This window comes from Peromyscus maniculatus, chromosome 23 (genome assembly GCF_049852395.1).
Source record: "Peromyscus maniculatus bairdii isolate BWxNUB_F1_BW_parent chromosome 23, HU_Pman_BW_mat_3.1, whole genome shotgun sequence".
Taxonomy (NCBI): domain Eukaryota; kingdom Metazoa; phylum Chordata; class Mammalia; order Rodentia; family Cricetidae; genus Peromyscus; species Peromyscus maniculatus.
In genome coordinates this window covers 20,625,835-20,651,077 of record NC_134874.1, presented here as the reverse complement: position 1 = coordinate 20,651,077, position 25,243 = coordinate 20,625,835, and the positions used below count along the sequence as shown (strand labels likewise).

General features: G+C 48.5%; 1 protein-coding gene across 2 annotated transcripts in view; it reads right to left on the bottom strand.

Annotated features, from left to right (window-relative positions):
* Adgrd1 (adhesion G protein-coupled receptor D1) overlaps positions 1-25,243 on the bottom strand; it is a 118,527-nt gene that overhangs the window by 87,860 nt on the left and 5,424 nt on the right. Inside the window, exons 3-7 of one of the 2 annotated variants that reach the window (XM_006971373.4) lie at positions 19,036-19,119; positions 16,554-16,649; positions 14,150-14,272; positions 5,982-6,161; positions 265-519 (exon numbers count right to left, since the gene is read on the bottom strand). In XM_006971373.4, the coding sequence (XP_006971435.2) occupies positions 265-519; positions 5,982-6,161; positions 14,150-14,272; positions 16,554-16,649; positions 19,036-19,119 (738 nt within the window). The remainder of the gene's footprint in view (positions 1-264; positions 520-5,981; positions 6,162-14,149; positions 14,273-16,553; positions 16,650-19,035; positions 19,120-25,243) is intronic. The other variant, XM_006971374.3, reaches the window with a different exon arrangement.

Sequence of the window (25,243 nt, the reverse complement as noted above, 5' to 3'; positions counted from 1 at the left end):
TTGTCAAGGGTCTGACTATTTGCCATCAAAATCTCTGTAATCAGGCTGTGTATACCCCACGGAGCCTGCAAGGATCAGAGAATATTAATCTCAGCGTGTCTCCTGTGAACTGTTCGCTCATTTATCTTGGGGAACAGGTGTTCAGAAACATGACTATACTTAGAAGGTTCATTAAGACACATCTCACATCTGCCCTGACATGAGCTGGAGGACTGAAGGGTGATGGGGACCCCAGATCTACCCACAGCCTTCCCACACACTGACCGACGGCAGCTGTGAAGTACATCTTGACCTCATCGGGAGTCAGCGCACGTTCCCAGATGATGAACTCATCGAAAGCTTCGTTCTCATAACGCTTGGTCTGGTCCTGCTCAGACCCTATGACCAGGTTGACATGAGGCTCCCCGTAGGTGTGAGACACTTTCCCACTTGGGTCTGAGGTGCTCAGAGTCCCGTTGACGTAGACTTTTAGGCCCTCCTTGGATTTCCACGTGAACAGGACATGAGTCCAGTAAGGACCTGGAAGAGAGCGAAGATACATCCTGAGCCCAGCAGATGAGTTCTACAGGAGCTTCCTAAGCTCCTAACCACATCCCTCTTTCACGGGATGCTCTGTCACCCTTGGCTTTAGTGAGTCCAACTATGGGTTATAACATAACCTGACTTCCCTTAGTCCTTTGGAGCACATGACCTTTGCTCACCCCCAAGTTCCAAAAGCAACTCGAGAAGACCCTTTATTATTTTAACACAAGAGTCACAAATTTAAACACCTACAATCAAAGGTAATAAAAGGCTTGTTTAAAAGGCAAGATCCAAGCTGGGCAGTTGTGGCACATGTTTTTAATCCCAGCACTCAGGAGGCAGAGGCAGGCAGATCTCTGTGAGTTCGAGGCCAGCCTGGGCTACAGAGTGAGTTCCAGGAAAGTCTCCAAAGCTACACAGAGAAACTCTGTCTCAAAAAACCAACCAACCAACCAACAACAACAACAAAAAAAAAGGCTAGATCCAAGCACCAGCCAATCGGATCATAATCCTATTTGAAAACCTCCATATGGTCAGGAACAAGGTGAGGACAACCCTCTGTCACAGCTCCTAGCAGTCCCCACTATTACAGTCAGCAGGGAAAGAGGCACCTGGGTTGCAAAGGACAGACTAGAAATATCTTTGTTATCAAGAATAAAAGCAAAGCCTGAAATGCCCATGTGATGTTCACATGATGGGTGGGTAAAAAGCTAAGAGATAAAAGTTGACTGTCTTCCAACCTGACAGTAATAAACACGTGGCGTGTGTGTATAGGCACACACACCCACACAGTCATGAGCGCACACACACACACACACACACACACACACACACACACACACACCCCACACACACACATGACTGAGGAAAACTATAAAACTAAGGAAAGAATGCAATGTCTAGAGAGACATCCCATGTTCATAGACAGGAAAACTCAGTGTTGTTAAGGTATTAGTCTATCCCAGTCTGTTCTTCAGTAGACTCAATACAATTCATACCCCCAAATCCCAGCAGGGTGTCTTTTGGAGAGCCACCATTAGACTCTAAAGTCTACACAGAGAAACAAATACCAAGGAAGGTCACATATTAAGAGGAGAAAAACAGAGTTGGAAGACCGACATGGCCTCTTCCCATTTTTGATGAAATTATTTTACTCATCTAAATTTTTTATAAACTGCAGATACTAAAGACTTTGCTAAGTTTTGAAGGAAAGCTTCCACTGTTTGACGGGAAGCGTCTGCTAACTTGGCCTCCTTCTGAGACTAAAAATGGCCCGCCCAGCCATGGCCTGTGGGGTGCATGCAGCCACTTGCAGCTGAGAATAGCCATGAATGCAAAATTGTAGACACTTAAAATGTTGTAAGAGTCTCTTTTGCAATTCAATAGCACAAGTCCGGAGCATGAACTCTGCAGGTAGTAATGTTGGTTGATGGTGCCCAGAGGTCGGACAAGCTTGGATGAGTAAGCGAAGCCACGTGGTATTAGGGAGACAAACAGATCAAGAGGAACAGAACAGACAGCCCAAACATAGAGCAATACAGACACCAGCTGATGGTACCTGACAAGAACAAAGCCAAATTGGAATAAACAAAGCCACAGTGAAACTAATACAGTCTCTGCAATGGAGGATGCTGGGGAAACCGGATTCAAAAATAACAATGAATGAATAAATAAGGACCTCATTGCTACACCCCCAAACTAATTCAAAGCGGGTGGTGGATGGAAACGCCAAACACAGATCTGCACAGCTTCCAGAATATAAAAGGGGGACTCTAGAATGCCCCTGGGCTTGATTCTGACTTTAAAAAAAAAAAATGTTTGTTTTACTTTATGTATGTAGGTGTTTTAGTTAGGGCTACTGTTGCTGGGATGAAACACCATGACCAAGGCAACCTGGGGAGGAAAGGGTTTATTGGCTTACGCTTTCACATCACAGGTCATCATTAAAGGAAGTCAGGGCAGGAACTCAAACAGGGCAGGAACCTGGAGGCAGGAGCTGATGCAGAGGCTGTGGAAGATGCTGCTTACTGGCTTGCTCCTCATGGCTTGCTCAGCCTGCTTTCTTGTAGAACCCAGCACCACCAGGCCAGGGATGGCCCAATGGGCTGGGCCCTCCCAGTCAATCACAAATTAAGAAAATGTCCTCCAGGCTTGCTTACAGCCAGATCTTAAGGAGGCACTTTCTCCATTGAGGCCCCCTTCCTCTCTGATGACTTTAGCTTGTGTCAAGTTCACATGAAACTAGCCAGGACAGGTGCCTTGTCTACATGTATGTCTGTGCACCACATACATGCAGTGCCCATGGAAGCCAGAGAGCCTGGGGAGGCAGAGCCAGGCGGATCTCTGTGAGTTCAAGGCCAGCCCGGGCTACAGATTGAGTTCCAGGAAAGGTGCAAAGCTACACCGAGAAATCCTGTCTCAAAAAACAAACAAACAAAACAGGAAGCCAGAGAGGGTGTCAAAGTCCCTAGAACTGGACTTAGAGGCAGTCTTGAGCCACCATGTGGGTGCTAGGAATCGAACCCAGGTCCTCTGGAAGAGCAGCCAGTACTCTCCAGCCCTTTGGTACTGCTTTTTATCATCAAAAGCACCATCCGGGATAGAAAACCTGAAAAGCTAGTCACCACTAAAACTGAAAACGTCTGCTCTGTAAAAGAACTTGTTGATAGAAAGAATGAAAAGGCCAGCCTCAGGCCGAGGAAAGTGTCTGCAATGGACATTGTCATACAAAACGTGCAAAGAACTCTGAAACTCACAGTAAGCAAGCAAATACCCCACTTAAAGATAGGTAAAAGGTCAAAACTCGGACTCCTCCCCTACATACAGAGGCTATGACACCAGGAGTGGACGCTGACATCTCTAAAAACAGGCACACATTCAAGTAGCTCATCCCTGAAGCACAGTGCTGGGATGGGGGGGGGTGCTTCTGGGGGGGGAAGCTGGTCATGTGCAGAAGTGGGGAGCCCCTGGGAGCCCTTTGTTCCTTGTGCTCAATTTCGCTATGAATTTTAAACGCCGTGAAAAAAAAAAATGGAGGCTGTTGAGAACAGTAGTACGGTCAGGCCAGACTAGTGTTCACACACCTAGTGTGAACCAAGGAAGAGGGAGACTAGAAACCTGGTTTCACTGAGGACAGGCCTCTGTGCTGACTGGGCTGTATAGAAAGGTGGCTCCTAGGAGGATTCCTCCCCTTCCTCCTCCTGCCACTAAAAGATGGAGCTGGGGTTTCCATTCTCTTTTGTTTCCAAGGGAAAACGGAAGGTCTCAATTCAGATATGAAATCAGAACTGCTGGCCATGCCTCATTCAAAACATCACTGAATAACTAAGCAGTCACCCGAGCAGGGGCCACCAAAGCGTCCAAGGGACTGTCCTAACATACCATACATGGCATTAACCAAAGCGAGGTGACATGATGGCTATGGCCAGCCTCTGGGCTCCATCATAAACCCCCCCCTTAGGAAGACTCTTGGTCCTTCCTCTTGTCGATGGGAAGACCAGCCCACAAAGGGCCTTGTCTGTTCTGTGAGCCTTGCTATAAGACATCCTCCTGGGGTTGACAAAGAAGGAACAGGGGAGCCCCTCTAAAGGACACACAGTGCCCCTGCCCACTGGTCACTGTGGACTGCCAGTGATTACGTCAGGGCTTCCTGCTGGGGATTGTGTAACACTTTAGTAATCTTGACACTCTGAGGAACACTCGGATCCTAAGCAGGGCCAAAGCATCATTGCACTTGACTTTGAAAGTGAGAATAACAAAGCCCTCCAGTGAATAAATGAGGAGCAGATGACTGGGGGTTGTTTACAAGTCTCTTGGCATCCCTGGGTGGGAAAACAGCACGTGTTCAGTTTCAAAGAACCTGCTAGATGCCTGACTCCGTGCCACAGGCCCAAGGCCCATAGGGAATGAGCTGTTACCTAGGAAATCTTGACCGCCAGCGGTCCTCACTGAGAACCATCTCAGAGGTTCAGAAGGAGCCTCGGGAAGTAGGAAGGCAAAAATGTTTCCGGTTTTGGAAAGCATCCAGAAATTCAGTGTCTTCCCTGGATGCTGCATTTCCCCCACCTTACAGAGAAGGAGTTACGAATTCAGCTTAAGCATGTCCAGCACCCAGAGGGCAAACCCAAGTCTCCCAGGATTCTGCAGGCCATTGTTCAAGGCTCCCCCCCCCCCCCCGCCCCATCCATCAACTGTCTGTCTTCCTGGGGGGCAAAAATAACTGCTACTCTTCGAATGTTACAAATGAAGAAAGTGGGGCGGTGGTGGCACACGCCTTTAATCCCAGCACTCGGGAGGCAGAGGCAGGCGGATCTTTGTGAGTTCGAGGCCAGCCTGGTCTACAGAGCGAGATCCAGGAAAGGCGCAAAACTAAACAGAGAACCCTATCTCGAAAAAAAACAAAACAAACAAACAAACAAAAAGTAACAAATGAAGAAATTGAAGCGCCAAGTGATGGACTATGATACCAGGTCCATAAAGCTACGAGGCAGATTCAGGACCTGACCCAGCGCTTAACAGCTAAGCCATGCCGCCTCCTTCAAATGGGCCAGAAATGGACCCTGAGCTATTTCGAAGACATTGCTTGCTTCTAGGGCAGTGCTTCTCAGCCTTCCTAATGCTGCGACCCTTTAATATAGTTCCTCACATTGTGGTGACCCCCCAACCATGTCCGTTGCTATTTCATAACTGTCATTTTGCTACTGTTATGAATCGTAACGTAAATATCTGACATGCGACCCCCAAAGGGTTGAGAACTGCTGTTCTAAAGGCTTAGCATGGAGCAGCCCCTCCCCCACCTCTGACCTGGCTGGTTTCTGTCCAGGTTCCCCCTGGACATGTCCCATGACGCTCCTGGTCACCTTCCTCTTCTGGTATCTTGTACTATCCTCAGCGACCCTGGTTTCAGCGTCCAGCCCGACTAATGAACTTGATACCACCGACCATTAGAACGTCTCTGCCTACTCTGAAACTCAGGCCCATGGTACCCCGGTCCCCTCCCACTGGTTCTAAAGGCACATCCTTAGTCGAGACCACACAGTAACCCCAACCTCTCCTCCTGCCTGACTGCCTGCTCCCTGATTGGCAGCCTGTCTTCCCCAGAACTGCTTGCGCTTCTAGGAGCAGCTTCAAGGCCACCTCTCTGAATGGTGTGGGGACAGGGGGATTCAGCCACGGTCTGTCCATCGTCTCCTCACAGCGTCTACTTGGTCCCAGCCAATGACCGGGCAACTGCCATGTCACCTCCATTCTGCAGAGAGCCAGCCTCACACAGCCCCTGGGTAACAGCAATTACACAGTGAGCTTTAACTTGGCAGGAGGTCATCTTGTGACAGGTGCCCTTCTTGTTCTCCTGACACCTTCCCAAGCTGCTGGCAAGAAGAAACCCCGTGCCACAAAGACTCCTTTGGTGTCCCGTCATCACTGAGGGGCACAGAGGCTCCAGTGGGTACCACACTCACCCGGAGGGTTGAAGGTGGCCTTCCATGTCATGGAATTATCCCGCGTGTACAGCTCCACGGAGCCCTTTCCACCGCTAGAGCAGACTTTGAAACCGTCGGAGATGACCTGTCCCCCATAAGCGAAGGGGGCCGGTCGAGGCTGCTCCCCTTGAGTCTTCCAGAAAAATGAAAACGTCACTCCTGCAGAGAGAAACACAGGTTTATCAGCCGGGGCTGCAGCAGCATGAAATGCCACAGCAATATCTGGTCAAAGCCAAGTGCCGTCCCAAGGGTGTGACCGGATCCACCATCCCCTTTCAAATAGTAAGAAGCCTTGCTCCCATTCCCCCGTGCTCAGAAGGGAAACTGAGGCCAGCGGGTTAGTGACGGACGGAGGTCGGATACAGACCCATCCTGGCTGACTCTGAGCATGCAAATGTGAACCCCTTCGACACAGCCTCCACCCCCACCTACTCACCCAGATCCTGACAATGACTTCACAAAGGAAGGAACCTGTTTCATTCATTCTGGTTACACACAACATCTTTTTAAAAGATGTACTGCCTCCGGAGTGTCCTCCCACATCTCTAAATACGCTTTTCCACTGCCGTTTTTTATGTCTGCCGGGTGTCACATCCTAAACAACCCCCTGTCTCTGAGTCACAGGGTTTGCTTCAAAGTTTTGAAGGAACATTCCAAACAGAACTTGAAGCTAATTTTTTTTTTTGACATATCTCAAATTGTATGTATTTCAGAGCACGTTCCCCAGGGGGTGTTCTTGTGAAGAGGGAATCTGGTTTTTCAAGGTTCAGAATGCCTTGGCAGCTGACTGCCTGTGGGTGAAGGTGTGAGGTAGGCAGAGATAAGAGCATCGACTGTGTTTTCCAAATGCCCAGTATGGGTAGGTGTGATAGCTCTAGTTTTAATCATCCATTTGACACAACCTAAAACGGCCTGGTGGAAAGAGTCGCAGTAGAGGATTATCTAGATCAGGTTGGTCTGTGAGCGTGCCTGTGAGGGATTGTCTTGATTGCTTTAATTGGTGTGAGAAGAACCAGCCCCCTGTGGGCAACACCATTCCCTAGGTTTGGGTCCTGGACCCTATAAGAGTAGAGAAAGGTGGCTGAGAACAAACCAGGCATATATTCATTCTCTCTCTGCTCTTGACTGTGGATATGACGTGAGGGACAGATTTACAAGTCCCTTCTGCTTTGACTGGCCTACAATGGTAAATTATAACCTGGAATTTTGAGCTAAAAGAAAAACAACTTTCTCCCCTACGTTTATCCTAATAAGTTAGGATCCCAGCTCCTACGCTGGCATGAGGGTGGTACCCCACGTGGACTATGTGGTCCTATGATGCTACAAACATCATCATGAATGAGTCAGGTCATAGGGGATGTGACCCCTTCATCCCCAGATGCAGAGAGAATATAGCTGACCAGCCAGGCTCTGGATGGCCAAGAGTGTCTGGCATGCACACAGGCAGGTCTGGGCCCACCTTCACTCAGGTCCATCAAGCACAGATCTGGTGGGAGGCACCCAGGGGTTATAGACATCCCTGAGGTTATACTATAGCTTTCGTGCTTCTGGTAACCTGTGCCCACTTCCCTTAGCAGATGTGCACACCGTATGTGTGTGTTTGTATGCGCACGTGTATGTTAAGCTGGCCACCGACTGGACTCTATGTGAAAGGTAGACATAAAATGATTGTCTGGCTCCTCCCACCTGGCCAGGGAGGTGACGGAGTGTCCGTGACTCAAGCTGATCTCCCCACAGGGCTGATCATAATAGGCCACCATGGACCAGGGTACAAGGAGGAGTGGGGACATTTGCCCTGGCCTTATTAATATAAATGGCACCAAATGCACTTTAGCTGTTATCAACAAATTGAGGTCATGTACAGAGGCTTACCAGACCACTGGCTCTGACATATGCATTGGTGTCTCCTTGCCAGCCATCTTTGCTGCAAGGCCTTATGGGTTGGTCTGTGAGAGTCTTTTGAAGGTCTCGTGATAGTACTGCTGCCTCATGCCTTCTGGTTTCAAAGTCCCCATATGACTCACTCAAGCATGGGAGGTGTGGCACAAGTTTTCTATCCTTGGCTTGGAATTTTTCCCTTATTTTTTTTCTACCTAAGAGGAATCTAAAGATTTTGAATGTTCCCCAAAAAGTGATGAGTGACTGAAAAATTCTTGTGATGACAGATTTTGAATTGCCCTGCGCAGGTTAGTCTTAAGCACATAGGTGTTGATGTGACATACAATACCCATAAAACACATTATCGCTCAGTGTGGATCAAAGATGAAAGTCAAGAGTCCAGAGATGGCTCAGTGGTGAAAGCATTTGTCAGGCAACTATGACTTCTGGAATATGGATTTCTGTAAACCCACATAAATGCACAGCCATGGCAGCCTGTCTATAACTCTAGCCTCAGAAGACTGAAACAGACAGTCCCCAGAGCAAGCTGACCAGCAAGACAAACCATATCCATGAGCTCTGGGTTTAATTGAGAGACCTTGCCTCAATAAATGAAGTGGAAGAGCAATTAAAGGAGAATCCTGACACCAACCTTGGGCCTCCACATGCCCGCACACACACACATACATGTAGACACCCATACATACATACACATGAAAAAAATGGAAAAAAATAAATAAAAGCCAGTCAAAGATGGTGGTGCAGGTCTGTATCTCAGCTATTTGGAAGGCTGAGGCAGGGAGATCATAAGCTCAAGGCTAGCCTGGGCTACATAGTGAGTTCAAGACAATGCTAGACAACTTAGTGAGATCCTGTCTTCCAATAAAAAGTAAAAAAAAAAAAGGGGGGGGGGGACTGGAGAGATGGATCAGTGGTTAAGAGCACTGACTGCTCTTCCAGAGAAGCCAAGTTTAATTCCCAGCACCCACATGGCAGCTCACAACTGTCTGTAACTCCAGTTTCAGGGGACCTGACATTCATGGCAAAACACCAATGCACATAAAAATTTTTTTTAAATTTAAAAAGTAAAAGAAGAGTGGAAGATGTAGATCAGTGGTAGAGGACTTGCTTAGTTTTCTGGCCATGGGAGTAGATGGATAGAGAGAGAGAGAGAGAGAGAGAGAGAGAGAGAGAGAGAGAGAGAGAGCGCTTTGGGCTGTTTTGTAGCCTTGGTTGTCCTGGAACTCACCATGTAGACAAGATTGAACTCAAACTCACAGAGATCTACCTGCCTCTGCCTCCCAAGTGCTGGGATTAAAGGTATGTGTCACCATGCCTGGCTCAAAACTATGATATATATATATATACATATATATATATATATATATATGTATATATATGTATATGTATATAATTTTACAATACCATTCAGTTCTACATATCAGCCACAGGTTCCCCTATTCTCCCCCCTCCCACCCCCTCCCCTTACCCCCAGCCTACCCCCCATTCCCACCTCCTCCAGGACAAGTCCTCCCTCAAGGACTGCGATCAACCTGGTAGACTCAGTCCAGGCAGGTCCAGTCCCTTCCTCCCAGACGGAGCCAAGTGTCCCTGCATAAGCTCCAGGTTTCAAACAGCCAACTCATGCAATGAGCACAGGACTTGGTCCCACTGCCTAGTTGCCTCCCAAACTGATCAAGGCTTTGTTGTTTTTTAAGAACCTCCAAATACTAGGGAGGTCCCAGGCCTCTCTGGGGCTCTGGGAGCTCTGGGGAGAATCCAAGAGGCATCCTTGGGTTGCTCAGGAAAGTGATCCTGTGAGGTCTCCAACACTAGGATAGGGTGACAGTGAGAGGCAGCACAGAGGCTGGAGGATGCTGCTGAGGTCCTGGTCACTCTGGCTGTGGAGGAGGGCACTTAGATCTCTCCCTCCCATCCTTCCTCCATCAGGATCAGATGGCACCCTGGCCCACCCCGCCGCACTCAGAAACAGCCAGTTTCATATGGAAATGAACAAGGCGCACTGTGGAATTTTCGTTGTGAAATGTATCTCCAGCAAGACTCCTGGAAGTCATTTCTCCCCACCCGCCCCCCAAAAATGTTACTGCTTTAAAAAAAAAAAATCCTTTCACTCAACTGAAAACGCAAAACGATGCTGTCTCCGCCAAATGTACCTCTCTGCCCAGGAAGAGAAATAAAAATAAAAAATTCAATAGAGTGTTAGGTAATAAGAATAAAAATTAAAAATTCAGTATAGTGCTGGACCGGGACAAGAAGAAAGTGGGTCGTGAACTCTGCCAGCAAAGCAGCTCGTTTTAGCTCAGTCAACCTGCAAAGTAATGACTCCCGTCTGCCACAGCCCTCATTGAAACATCAGTCTGTGTCTCCACGGTCTGGAAAGATTCACCATGTGCCCACAGGAGCACCTGTCAAATGCTCAGATCATCAACCCAGAGAAGGAAGTCTGAAGGGGAAAAGAGTGAGCCCAGCACAGCACATTGGTTCCGTAGTTCGCTCTTGTTAGGATCAGTAAATCCTAATCTCTCCACAGCCCCTTGTCAGGGATGTTCTGAGTTAGACAGAAGCATCAATGGGGCGTCCAGACCAGCTGCGCCTGCTCCGTAAACGCACTACGAGTGCTGCCTTGTGCTGAACACAGTAAAGGCCTCAGAGAACCAGCGGGTGGTCCAGACAGAGTCCCCCACGGTGCCAGAGAGTAGGAAGGAGATGTGACAGTATCCCACCATCAATCACCACGGCTTATGGAGGAGCTGCCACACAGAGACAGGAGGTCTGACGTAGAGGCACTTGCCAAGCAAAGGGAGTATGGAGCAGAGCCCAAGGTCTACAGGTAGCTCCCCAGATCCCCAGAGAGGCCCTTCCTGCTCTCAGCTTCCCCACATGGGTACTCTGTGAGACAGACAGCTCCCTGAGGCTGATGCTCTGGGTTGCATGTGTGTCTCCGTTGGTGGGATGCTGGCCTATGCAAAGCGTGAAGGCCAGCAAACACATGCATGAAGCGCTGAGTTGGATCTCCAGAACATAAAACCATGTGTGAGGTGCGTTCCTCCAATTCTTGAAAGGGAAATGGAGAGGTGGCGGTGGGGTGGGGGGTGGGGGGTGGGGAATAGCCTGGTGGTGTTTTGATGGCCGATTGAACTGGGGACCAGCTATAGGTTAGCAAACACCAAGACTTTGACACTTTGACCTGAAAATTGCTCCACAGTTTCTCATAAAGCTAAAAATAGGACTACCCTGTGACCTCGTTATATCACCTCTTGGCGTCTACTCACAGGACTCCACATCCTACCACAGAGACATGGCTGGTCTATACATGATAGCCAAGAAATGGAACCATCCTAGATGTCCATCAGCGGCTGAGCGGATAATACAAGGTGGTGCTTTTATTACACAACTGAATTTCATTCAGCTGTTTAAAAAAAAAAAAACAGAATGAAATCATGAAATTTGCATGAGAATGGGTGGAAGCAGAAAACATCACAGTAAGTGAGGTCACCCTGGTGTAGAAAGATATAATGTCTCACGTCCTTTCTCATATGCAGATCCTGGCTTTGAATTTCCAGATTTGTATGTTTAATTCTGAATGTCTGTAGGGGAGCCAGAGAGGACCCATGGGAAGGGGAGGGGAAGAGGCCTGAACATACAGGCTGTGAAAGCGGAAGTGGGGGATGCTGGGGTTAAAGGGTTAAGTAGGAACGGGGGGGGGGGGGCGGGGCAGAGGGATGAGATTGGGGGTGAGTTAACCAAGACTGAAGATATGCGAAAAATACTTGTGGAAAGTCACTACTTTGTTGGCTACTTAAAATACATAATTTTAAAAAGGAATTTGAATGGAAATGCCCTGCATAGGCCAACAATGAGGCTCTCAGAAGATATTTTTCAAGACAGGGTTTCTCTGTGTAGCTTTGGAGCTTATCCTGGAACTCCTCTGTAGACCAGGCTGGCCTTGAACTCACAGAGTTCCACCTGGCTCTGCTTCCTGAGTGCTGGGATTAAAAGATGTGTGCCACCACTGCCTAGCCCGAGATATGAGTTCCTAAATGAAAATCTCAGTGCCAGGCATGGACACCCTCCTTACAAGTTATGTATTGGTCAGAGTGGCCCCAGAGACCCCTGAAGCAACTTACCATGGCTGGGTTCCCTATCATCACTAGATGGTAAGGCCCATGTTGCTAAAGACACCACATACTTTGGTTGCAGGACGGAGAGAAATCCAGCAAGGACTGACCTGAAAACTTCTTTGCTGGCTAGCTTTCACAGTGCTGGAAGGTGCTATGCAGACTACTGGGAACGAAAAGTAATCATTGATTTTACTCACTGCTAGACCCTGCATGATAAAATACTGGTCTGCCAGGTAAGATGTGCTCACTGGCACAGTAACGGCATGACAGGTAGGAGGTAACCAACCATCTTCTAATTAGATCTGATGCCCGCACCCAGGAAGGAATTCATGCCTTGGTACTGTAAACTTGGTCAACAGTGTGTGGTTGAGGAAGTCATAGACTTCGGTGGGAAACCTACTACCGTTGCTTTGATAGATGGACACGTGATCAAGCTGCCTTCCAAATATTTTTCTTTACACCCATGGATCGTTGTTCCTGTCCACCTTGGTCAGGGGAGCTTCTTTTGACAGTGGGCAGTGGTTGACACAGAGATTCGTAACTGTTCAAAGTGCTGTGACCACGTGGCCACTGAGTGCTCATCCCTAAACGGGACATCTGTACCAACCCTTCTAGGGCCTGAGGACCATCCCAGAAGAGGAGACAGGAAGGATATAAGAGCCGGAGGGTGGGAGAAGTGCCAGGAAATGCCATCTTCCAGACATGACACGGCCGATGTCTTCACAAGCTCATGGCGGCTGTGGTCACTTATACAACGCCAAGTCAGTCAACATTCCGACACAGGCTGAGGAGGGGCTGGTGAGGTCCCACTCCTCGCTCAGGCACTATTGACAGTTGGTGACTACTGGGGGAGGAGTCAGTTTGCTTCCGGGCTGTGGCCGCTGACAGGTTGCCCATGCTCTGGAGGATGGCCCCACACCCGTGCCCTTGTAGACAGCATTAATTGGGTGAATAGGTTGAGGAAAAGGGCATGAAGCTGGCCTTGGGGGGCAGAGGACGATGTCCCCCAAAGGATTCAAATGTGGCCCAGGCTCCAAGGGGAGAAGAGGGCGTCTGTCTTCTCTTTGACATACCTGTCATGAGTTCCAGCCACAGGTCATAGGCTGGAGCGGGTCCACCCAGCCACCCTCAGTGAACACATAAGAAGTGAACCCGGTTTGAGGGTTAACAGGCACACCCTGCTCTGCCAGGCCTGACCTGTCATCAACATCCCAGATCCAGAAATAACGCCGTTGAGAGCCACACCATCAATTTCCTTCCCACAAGTGCCGGGCCCCAGCCCAGCCCGAGTGACATCTATCTCAGCAGTTGTGTTTTAAAGTGGGGTGTCCCCCATTCCTCTACAAGGTTCGATGGTTTGATCTCCTGGCTCTGTAGGGCCATGTCCTAACTTTCTGTCTCCAGGACAGGGGACTGCATTCAAGTGGCTGCAGCCCTTCCCTCTCCCCAACTTGCATCTGACATTTTTCACACACGTTGCAGTTGCTAAGAAGCCTGTTCTCATAGGATAGGGACATGATAAAGCAGGGAATGATGCTCACTGCGTAAGTATAAGGACCTGAGGTCAGATGTCTAGAACCCACATAAAAAAGAAAGAAAAAAAAAGAAGAAGAAGAAGAAGTCAGGCATGGTAAGTTTCACGTATAACCCCAATGCTATTGTGGGGATTTCAAGAAGATGGCTAGAGCTGTGAGTCCAGCTCCAGGGCCGATGAGAGACTCCATCTCAGAGGAATGAAGCACAGAGTGATAGAAGAGGACACCCAGTGACTGTCTCTGGAGCATGGGCACATTTACTGCTTACACACACACACACACACACACACACACACACACACACACACACATGCGTGCCCATGCACACACACACACACACACACACACACACACACACGCACACACACGCACACACACACACGCATACACACATGCACACATACATGCACACACACACACACACACACACGCGCGCGCACGCACACACACACACACACACACACACACACACGCCCATGCACACATACGCCCATGCACATATATACACGCGCGTGCGCGTGCGCGCACACACATACTCACTCTGTTCACATGCGCCACTAGTAGGGTAGCATACATCTCAGCCCCAACTCACCCTCAGGTCCACACTGGGCCGGGTTGCTGATGCAGGATGACTTGAAGCTGCCATAGTAGAGGTATGTCACACCCTTCTCCTCCTTGAGGTAAATACCTTTGTTGACCTTCCCTTCCATGATATCTAAGAAAGGAAATGGACGTGTCAGCCACCCAGTTGCCACCAGGAGACTAAAACACACATGTCAGACCTATATAAGCAACTTACAAATTGAGTTCGCAGGGCTATCTTCCTTCATAATGCATGCTTAATGTCACACATTATTCCCCGACAGTAATCGCATCCACTAATACTTAATTATTGATAGTGAGAGTGTGAATGATTCATAAGTTAAAGTGTTAGGGAATAAATTATTACCCTCCTATTAATGACAGGTCAGCATAACCTATATTTTAATGCAACAATATTGTAACTGACATATTTGTCAACTGTTGGACCCTAAATGCCACTCACACTCCTGCCTCACGCTGAGCTTTCTGGATGGAGCACTCTCATTATTTAAGTGTGAGGCCACAGCTGCAGATCGGTCTTGCTGGCTACTCACTGAAGCCTGCTGGTCCTCTCTGGGTATGCAACCTCAGCTTTAGAGCCACATCCAGACCCAGGAGGAACCACAGCTCCATTCGGAAAGTCCCTGAAGGGCCTGCCAACAGCAGTCCCGGAGATCCACACACCCCTGTCTCCAACACAGCTCATTCCGTGACCTTGTTTTGTCATGTGTCATGCGTGGCTGGTGTGTGCCACGGCCAAAGCAAGGTGGTTGCTTTATAGACAGACAAGTGAAGACTCTAGAAACGATTGGTGATGGGCTCTCGCTATGCATCAGAATGAGCATTACCCAGGTGACTGCCGCAACCTGGGTAGGAACAGGAAGGTTGATAGTGCATGTCCTTCCGGCTACTGGCCGACTGTGCATTCAAGATCTGGACGCCCTGCTCACACGTACAACTGGCTGGGTGCAACACTCCCTGTCACGTGGACCTCCATGCAAGGGCTCTGTTGTTTAAACCCTCTGGTTCTACTAATCCCATTGGTTGCCATGGGAGGGCTATATCTTACTTCACTAAATGGATAACTACCCGCCAGATAACTGAGCCAGACTGCTCCGGCCCGAGAACCAGACTGCTTGCTTAGGAAAACCATTTACAGATGCTAAGCAGCCCACAGTGGAGAGAGAAATTGGATGATGTGCTAAGAAGAGAGAGAGAGAGGCATACACAATCTGAACAGGTTTTCCATGCCCGTCACTGCTGTCCCTTTAGCTCTGAGCTCAAGGGAATCACAGGCTCTGGGTTAACTGGCAATCATCTGACTTGAGTGGGCGTGTCTTCTAAAATGGCTCCTACAGAGTTTTCAGAATGCAGCTGCAGAAATGCTGATGGGATGTTTGTGAAACTAGATTTTTTTTTTTTTTTTTTTTTTTTTGCCTGAGTTTTAAAATCAACTTGCGGTTGTCCGTGAACCGGGCAGGGTTAGCCTCCCCCAGCCCCTCCCCCACAAAGAACACAATGTATTCAAAACTCCAGTTTCTTCCAAGCATGGTGGTGGTGTACAGCTGGAATCCCAGCACTTGGGAGGCAGGAGGAGAAGGAGTTCAATCTTGGCTACACAGAGAATTTGAGGCCAGCCTGAGCTACATATACCTTGTCTCTAAAAAAATGGGGAGGGGGAATCCATTTTCAGTGTTTCAGAAAGATCTGGGACCTGCTTGTTTTTGCTTCTGAGATCAAATGACTGACTCAAAAGAGTCTGGCTTTGAAATGAATGGAAACACATGAACTATGAACCAAAGGCTGAGGGGTCCCCAGCTGGATCAGGCCCTCTGAATAGGTGAGCCAGTTGATTGGCTTGATCAGTTTGGGAGGCAACTAGGCAGTGGGACCGAGTCCTGTGCTCATTGCATGAGTTGGCTGTTTGAAACCTGGAGCTTATGCAGGGACACTTGGCTCAGTCTGGGAGGAAGGGACTGGACCTGCCTGGACTGAGTCTACCAGGTTGATCGCAGTCCTCGGGGGAGGATTTGCCCTGGAGGAGGTGGGAATGGAGGGTGGGCTGGGGGTAAGGGGAGGGCGTGGGAGGGGGGCGAATAGGGGAACCCATGGCTGACATGTAGAACTGAATGGTATTGTAATATAAAATAAAATTAAATTAAAAAAAAAAAAAGAGTCTGGCATTGTAGAAGAGCCTCCGCCCCTTCCAGACATGCCTGTGAGGGAGGCTTCCCAAGCCAGAAGCCTGTGTGCCTTTTCCCCAACACCCTGGCTCTCTCTCTTGACGTCCATCACTTGCACCTGGCCACCCACTCCTTTTTACCAGCCGAGTGAGTCCTACAGAACCAGATTAGACCGGTCCTGAACTTCCCTGGGCTCCAAATGTGACGGGGGACCAAGCACCGGGTGCTCACCGACAGTCGCGGAGAAGTTGGAGTAAGCGGAGTCATTGGTAAAGACAAAGGTAGCATTGTGGGAGGGAGGCACAGTGAGGTTGTGGGTTCGCAACGCTGGGTGGGGCGACAAAAGAGAAGACACCGCATGAGTGACGTGAGACACAAATGGGAACGGCACATCTCTCACCCCAGCACGCAGGGGGAGGGCTCCTCCCTCCCACGTCCGCCTCCACCCACAGGTTTCTTCAGCAGACTCCAACGCTGCCGCCGCCGCTGCCGGCTCCGACGGCCCCCTGAGTTGGGTCACTGCTGACCTTGGCCGCAATCGAGCAGATAACGGTCTCGATTTGCTGGCTCCCACTCCGCCCCCCCCCGCCCCCCCGGGATGCGTAGCTGAGAGATGGAGAGTTGAACTCAGCCGTTCATGAAGCAGTGATAACAACATAGGGAAAGGGGTGTGATGTGAAGGACCAATGAGAGACAAACACTGTGGAAAAAACAGCTGCGTGAGATGGCAGCGGACGAGACAACAGAGGGATCGGCCACAGACAAAGGGCTGCACGTCCAGGAGGTGGCATCCAGAGCCGTTCCGCCGCCACCGTCCCCAGCCTTGAGAGGTGCTGGTAGATCCCAGCTTGTCTCTCCATCCTGGGGAACCTGCTCTCGTGATGACACACACCTGTTCGGCAACAGAGACTGCCGAGGAGGCTCCAACAGGAAGCCACAGTGCCAGCACCACGTTGCACAGTGTGGGGACAGGCATGGGGGCACTGAGGAGTTCCTGCTGTGTGTCTGGGTGATCGTGGGACTTCGGAACATCAGGAGCTACTGACGTAATCAGCAGCAGTGAGCTAAGCTGGGGAGACAGGGTAAAAATGCCTAGGATGGGGGCTCTGGGGTCCCGAACAATGCTCTTCCACTTATCCAGGTGATCGCCTCTCAGGGGTTTCAAAATAAAGACTTCCAGAGAAGAAATTTAGATCATGACGAAGGCCGATGGTCTGTTTTCCCCTGATCCAACACACTGGCTAGCACAGGGTGCTGTCGCCCTTCTTACTACAGCAGAGTGGAAAAAATTCTTGGCTGCCATACAGTCTGCAGGGGCCACCAGCATCCTACCACATGGGAGAGCCCACGAAGGATGGAGGATACAGTACAGTTGGGCTGAGCCCTTCACAGAGGCCACACCCACCACCAGCTCCAAGACCCCAGCTGGAGCTTCTAGACTTGGAAGATTTTTGTTTTAGTTTGCTTTTAATTTAAAATAAAAACAAAACATTATTTTATTTTAGTTTTTAAAATACACATGTATCTGTTGTATATGCACACACACACACACACACACACACACACACGTGCTTGCATGACACAGCATGTATGTAAAGGTCAGAGGACAACTTGAGGCAGAGTGTATTCTCCCCCTTCTTCCATGTGGGTCCTGGAGATTGAACTCAGATTGTGAGAGCAAGTGCCTTTATCTACTAAGCCATATTGCCAACTCTTTTTCTATTTTAGAGAATGGGGCTTGTGTATACCATGGGGCATAAGTTGAGGTAAGAGGATAATCTTCTGGATTCACTTCTTCTACCATGGAAATCTTGGGAATCGAACTCGAGTCGAGATGCTTGGCAGCAAGCACCTTTACTCACTAAACTACCTCAACCAGCCCCTGGATTCCAAAGTTGTAGGGAGACATTTTGGAACCTTCTGCGACAGTTTCCCACTGTGCTTGAGTCGTATCAAAGAGGAAGACGCACAGGGGTGGGGAATTTGCACACCAGTAGTGTTTTGAATACATTGCACTCCAACTTGTGTATATACAGAACAATACCATAAGAGAGAGAGAGAGAGAGAGAGAGTGTGTGTGTGTGTGTGTGTGTGTGTGCATGCTTGACACATTTGATGTTCATAAGAGCAGCAAGTATATAAAAATAAAGTGGAAGACCTTCAAAATTAATTCTGAATCAATACTTAAAAAAAAAAAAAGGAGTTCTTGTTGGAATGGACATGCTCACAACTGTCCTGAGTTTCTCCAGTATTATGGTCTGAGTTCAATGAGACAGAGCCCCTGACACCTCCTGTGGAGTTAACACCAGGAAGAACATCTTAGGGGATGTTGGCTGGTGTTTGGCTAAGTGCTTGGCAGACAGGGGACACCTTGCTTCGGGAAACAGTGACCTTAAGACAATAATCCGCATATCAGCTTGTTGTGGCAACTCAGCTCCGTCCACCCACAAACTTCTACCCAGACTCACGCCAGAGCAGAAGGTTGTACACCGATTAAGGTTTAGGAAACCCTGCCCTTCTATCGTAACAATGTATAGATGGTCTCATAAAACACTTTGCAGTGACTATCAGTGAAACAGAGCGATCGCTCATCTCCATTTGCTCCAGCTCCAATGCGTCCTGGGGCATCTAGAGTCTTTCCCTCTCTCCAGATGCCCCAGCCCCTAGGAGGCGCTATCCCCACATGGCAGGCATGCTCACCACCCTTGTCTACCTCCAGTTGTGTCCTGAAGCTCAAGGATCCCATCCACATTTTCCAAGGGCCAGTAATGAGAAGCAGAAGCCAGGACCGCAAACCCTGCAGAGAGAAAGGACCAAAAAGTTTACACCACAATTAGGGAGGAAGGAACTGGAGATAAGAGCTGTGACCCTGAGCACTCAGAGACTGAAAAACAGTGAGACTGTCGTGATGACCACGGACCTGGCTGAAAAGGCATTAAGAAAATTCAATACACGCTCCTGGTTAAACAGAAACCACCACTTTAAATTAGAAATCAATGGCTAGTTTCTTAATTGGACAGAGCAGGACAAATAGGGAGGGACCTCCCCTAACTCAAGGAAACAAAAGCCCCCGTGCATGTCGGTACAGGGCTAGGAGCTGCCCATTAGTGTGGGGAAAAGGCAGAAATGCCCATTATTGTGCTGTTACTTGGAGTGGCTTTAGAGGCAACATCTGATCCTAATTGGACCACAGAATGAAACGAGGTTTGAAATGACTTCACAGGGAGAAGATGCCGGGCCTGAGAGAGGCCCCTGACAAACACTCCCCTGTGTTCTTTAACAGTAACCCGCAAGATCGCACGTCCTCCCCCTATTTGTAAAGAGAAGTGAAAGTCCCGCTGGAGGGCTGGGAAGGTGGCTGAGCTGACAAACTGATTGCCACACAGGCGCTGAGTACCTGAGTTCTGTCTCCCATCCCCACATGAAACCAGGTGGGGTGATAAACACTGATGATCCCGATGCTGGGGAGGCAGAGACACGGGGATCCTGGGAGCTCACAGGCCAGCCAGGTTAGCTAGAACATGCGTTCGGGTTCAGTGAGAGTTTTTGAGACCCTGTACACATGCATGTGTGCATGCACCCCAAAACATAAAAATAAACAAAAATAGCTATAGCCAAAAATAAATAAGAGGACCTGGAGAGGGCATGGGGGGGGGGCGGGTGGGGGGGTGTACTAGAGGTGATAAGGACAGCAGAGGTCTTGAGGGGAGCTAGGGACAAGCATGGAGGATGCAGTTCTCGGACGTTGTGTACCACGCATGTGGACAGATGTTCAGTGGGAGGAGAGGCCTCGGGAGGCTCTACTACCTAGAGACAGTTGGCTTATGATAAAAGTGGCATTTTAAACCAAAGATCTATTCACCACAGGCACTGAAGTCAGCTAGGCATCTGGGAAAAAAATAAGACCTTACCTCACTAATACTTCTGATGGTTCAAAATGTGAGTGTGACATAAAAGCTGAGCTAGAGGCTGGGGTGGGGTGGTACGTGGCTTTAATCTCAGTTTGGGGATCTCTGTGTTTGAGGCCAGCCTGGGCTACATAGTGAGATCCAATCTAAAAAGAAAAAGGTGAGCCAGGTACGGTGACCTGTGCCTTGTGCCCGCATGTAATTAGGGTTTAGGGGACTCTCTCTGCCCTTCAATTGTAACAATTATGACATTTTGAAGTAGCCGTCCGTGAACTACCCAGCGTTCCCTCATCTCCATCACCCCAACTCCAACACATCCTTCCCTCCCTCTTGGGAGGTGGAAGGGTTAGAAGTTCAAAGCCAGCCTCCATGAAACAGTGAGTTCTAGGTCAATCTGAGCTGCGCGAGACCCTGATTCAAATAAATACACAAATAAATAGAAGTTTTCTGAGGTTTTACATTTAGCCGATTTTGAAAATTTCTATATAGGAAATACACCGGAAAAAAACTTTGAGGCAACATGCTCGAAGTATTTATGACAGAAACACATTGATTTCTTTTTAAGATGTATTCAATTTACTTACTGTATTATTAAAATTCCTGTGGGCCAGGAATACGGTTCAGTGGTAGAATGTTCACATAATATGTGTGAGGACCTGGATTCAATCCTCAGACAGAAGAGAAAGGAGGGAAAGAGGGAAGGAGGGAGGCAGGGAAGGAAGGAAGGAAAGAAGGAAGGAAGGAAGGAAGGAAGGAAGGAAGGAAGGAAGGAAGGAAGGAAGGAAGGAAGGAAGGAAGGAAGGAAGGAAGGAGAAAGAGAGAAAAAACCTATTAATGAGAAGGAAATCAACAGAACGCTTAGGCACAGTAACACAGTTGAAGGAAAAAGGAACACAAACTGTTTTTTAACTATTTTTAAAGCAGCTCACCCTCCCAACCTTGCTCAGTGCATCCCAGGATCATAAAGACTACAGAGGACAGTCAGCCAGACTTCTCCGGTTGGAATGGCCACTGAAAGGCCAGATGTGTGAAGCTGGTCAGTTCTGACAGAGGTTCAGAGTGAGTCAGCATCAGTTTGGCCTTTCCAGAGAGACAATTTGGCTAAGTCTCTGCAGAGGTTAAAGACGCGTTCTCTCTGGTGAAGTAAGGCTATTCCTAGGAATTTATACTCCAGAGGCTCTAAATCGTGTGATCAAAGACCTGTATACAAAAGTATTTGTTGTGGAATGTCCCCACAGGATCAAACGCCAGAGAGCGGCCTGGATGCTCATCCAGGGAAAGCTGACTGAATAATCAGCTTGTATGTACGTGAAGGGAGCTGGTGAGCAGCCGAAGGAACGATGGAGAATGACATGGGTTGACATGGGGTGGTGTTTAAAAGAGCTGGGTCCACAGCTTGCTGGTAGAATGCTTGTCTAGCATGCGGAAAACCCTAGGCTCCATGCCCAGCCACTCGTGCGCACGCGTGCACGCGCACACACACACACACACACACACCACACCACACACACACCACATATACACACACATTCTCTATCTATCTATCAATCTATCTATGTATCTATCTATCTATCTCAACAATTTTTACCACATTGTAGCTAGACAGGGATAGGAATCTCTGCTGTTCTGCTTCACAGGGGATTGACTACAGAGAGGAGCTATGTCCCACGAATCTCAAAAGCTAGCAAAGAGAGTCAGTTAAATTCCCAGGAAGCTGAGGCAAGAGGATTGGGGATTTGAGGCCAGCCTGGGCCACAGAGCAAAACCTTGTCTCTGAAAGACAAAAAAAAAAAAAAAAAAAAAAAAAAGCTGAAAGAAAGGTGGGTATCTTTACCATGAAGAATGATAAATGTCTGTGGCGATGGAAGTCTACCCTGATCTCACAGTGTGTGTCCACACCAGGAGAAGACGTGATGTACCACGGACATGGCAGGTTCCATGTTTTTAGGAACCAATACAAAATAAGGCGGGTCAGTGAGATGGCTCAGTAAGTGTGTGCCACCAAGTCTGCCAGCCTGAGTTCAATTGCCAGATCCACAGGGTGGAAGGAGAGAACCAACTCCTTCAAGTTGCCCTCTGACCTCCACATACACACTGTGGCATGCCCACACATACAGAGACACACAGACACAGACACACACAGAGAAATAGGTAAATGTAAAAGAAAAGCTACTGATTAAAAATAATAAATAATAAAAAATAATTTAGCCAAGCATAGTAGTACAGATCTTCAATCCCAGCACTAGGGAAGGTGAGGCAGGGGGATAGTGAATTCCAGATCAGCCTAGTCTACAGAGTAAGAATCAGTCTCAAAAAAAAATTAAAATAAGCCAGGTGGTGGGGGCATACACCTTTAATCTCAGCACTCCGGAGGCAGAGGCAGGCGGATCTCAGTGAGTTCAAGGCCAGCCTGGTTTACAAATCAAGTTCCAGGACAGCCAGGGATACACAGAGAAGCCCTGTCTTGAAAAACAAAAAACAAAACAAAACAAAAAAACAAAAACAAACAAGCAAAAAAAAAAACGTAAAACAAATAAATTTTTTTAAAAAATCAAGGTGAGATAGCCAGGCATTATGGCATACAACCTTCAATTCCAGGATCGGGAAGCAGAGGCAGGTGGATCTCTGTGAGTATGAGGCCAGCCTGGTCTACAGAGTGAGTTCCAGGACAGCCAGGGCTAGGGCTATATAGAGAAACCCTGTCTGAAAAAAGGAAAGAAAGAGAGAGAGAGAGAGAGAGAGAGAGAGAGAGAGAGAGAGAGAGAGAGGAGAAAGAGAGAAAGGAAAGAAAGAAGAGAGAGAGAAAGAGAGAAGGGAAAGAGAAAGAAAGAAGAGAAAGAGAGAGAGAAAGAAGAGAAAGAGAGAAAGAAGAGAAGGAGAGAAAGAAAGAAGAGAAATGAGAAGGAAGAGTCACAACACTGACGCCTCCTGTTCACCAAGCCTCTGACCTACCTTCCTTGTCAAAACACTGTTAAATCCCACCTTCAAAATCACAGTAGCCTTGGGCATCATCTTGGGGCAGCATTAACATCATAATCCTAGATGACAGCTAAGTACGTCACCTTGATGGGTACCAAATACCCTATCTCTTGAAGTTCAGATTGCTGGCTCCATTTGCCAGGTTGTGTCTTGATTACTTTACACTTGATGTGATAAAATGCCCTGCCACAAGCAACTCCAGGAAGGTTTTCCTTAGGCTCACAGTTTGAAGTCCACAGTCAGAAAGAAAGAAAGAAAAATGGATGCTGGTACTCAGCTCACTTTGTCCTAAGTGTAGCATCCTTATCCACAGGATGGTGCTGCGTATGTTTAGAGGTAGTGTTCCCGTTAGCTCTATCAACTTGACACAGCCTAGAGTCCTCTGAGAGCACAGCCTCAACGGATGAATCATCTAGATCAAATTGGGCATGCCTGGGGGTGGTTATCTTAATTACTAATTGATAAGGGAGGGCCCAGCCCACTGTGGGCAGCACCATTCCCTAGGCTGTGTAAGGAAGCTAACTGAGCCAGACAGCAGTGGTGCACATCTTTAATCCCAGCACTCAGGAGGCAGAGCCAGGCGAATCTCTATGAGTTCGAGGCCAGCCTGATCTACAGAGCGAGATCCAGGACAGGTACCAAAACTACACGGAGAAACCCTGTCTCGAAAAACTGGAAGAAGAAAAAAAGCTACCTGAGCTTGAGTCAAAGAACAAGGCCGTGACCGGTGTCCTCCATGGTTTCCGCTTAAGTTCCTGCCCTGACTTCCCTCAGTGATGGACTGTGACCTGGGAGTGTGAGCCAGATAAATAAACCCTTTCTCCCCTTACGGTTGCTTTTGGTCAAAGTGTTTTATCACAGCCACGGCAATCAGACGACAACAGTGAGTTTTTCCACCTCAATCAGTCCAATCTAGATAATTCTCCACACGCATGCCCAGAGCTTTGCCTCCCAGAAGATTCTGAATCCTGTCGAATTGGAGATATTAACCTTCACGGTTTTCTCCTGGCCCTTCCGTGTTCCCACGCAACTCCCAAATGCAAGCCAAAAACAGAAAAAGTCCTCCAGTGGGGCTTAAGGAAATTAATCAAGGCCTAACTCCCACATGCAGCCAGGAAGCAGTGCTGGGCAGTCTCCAGCTGTGAGATGATGCCGGAACTCAGAGAGGCAAAAATACAAAGCCTTCATTTTCAACTTCTAATTTTTTTTTTTTAAGCCCAGAAACTGAGGATATTCGGTTTTAAAAACCCTCATGGGCTTGTTATTCAATTCATGTGGGAGAAATATCGGAAGCAGAAGGAACATCTATTTCACAAAGAGCAACTGTTGGGTCTTCAGAATCCACCTCTGCCACTAAAGCCACGTGGACAGTGTCCCTCCCGCCATCTCTAGGGAACAAGGCGACAGCCAGTTCTGGGCAGAAAGGCTGACCCATGAAGGTATGGAGTCACCCCAGAACCAGCCCATGCAATGGAGACAGGATGAAAGGTTTGAGCATGTTGTCACCATAGTGCTGGCATGAACCCCGAGACAGGACAAAGCACCCACATTGTTCCCATTGTCCTCTGGCTGCAACATGAATCTGTCTACACATGGGAAGTCAGGGGGACAAGGCTGGTTGAGAGGAAGTAGTGTGGGGTCAGGTGAGCCCTGAGGAGGAGGGTGACATTCTAGGTGGTTAAAAAGCCAGATGGCTGGACACACGAGCCAGGCCAGAGGCCAGATCAGTCTACACCAAGCGGTGGCCAGCCTTGGAGCAGGAGAGTGCAGGCAGGCAAGGGCAGCCAGCCTGTCTGACCCTAGACCAGACCAGTGTCACACTGTGTGAAGGTTCACCTGGGATCAACAGGTCTCCCTGTTTTTATTTTTATTTGTAATGATCATTTCAAATAACCCAGTCCCAGGTGATATATCTACAATACAACTCCTGCACGTAAGGCTCAGGGAATATCTCAGAAGGGAAAGGTGGGAAATTCCTAAGAGCCAGAGGAGCAGGAAATCTGCTGTGAGACTAAAGCTTCTAGAAATGACAGG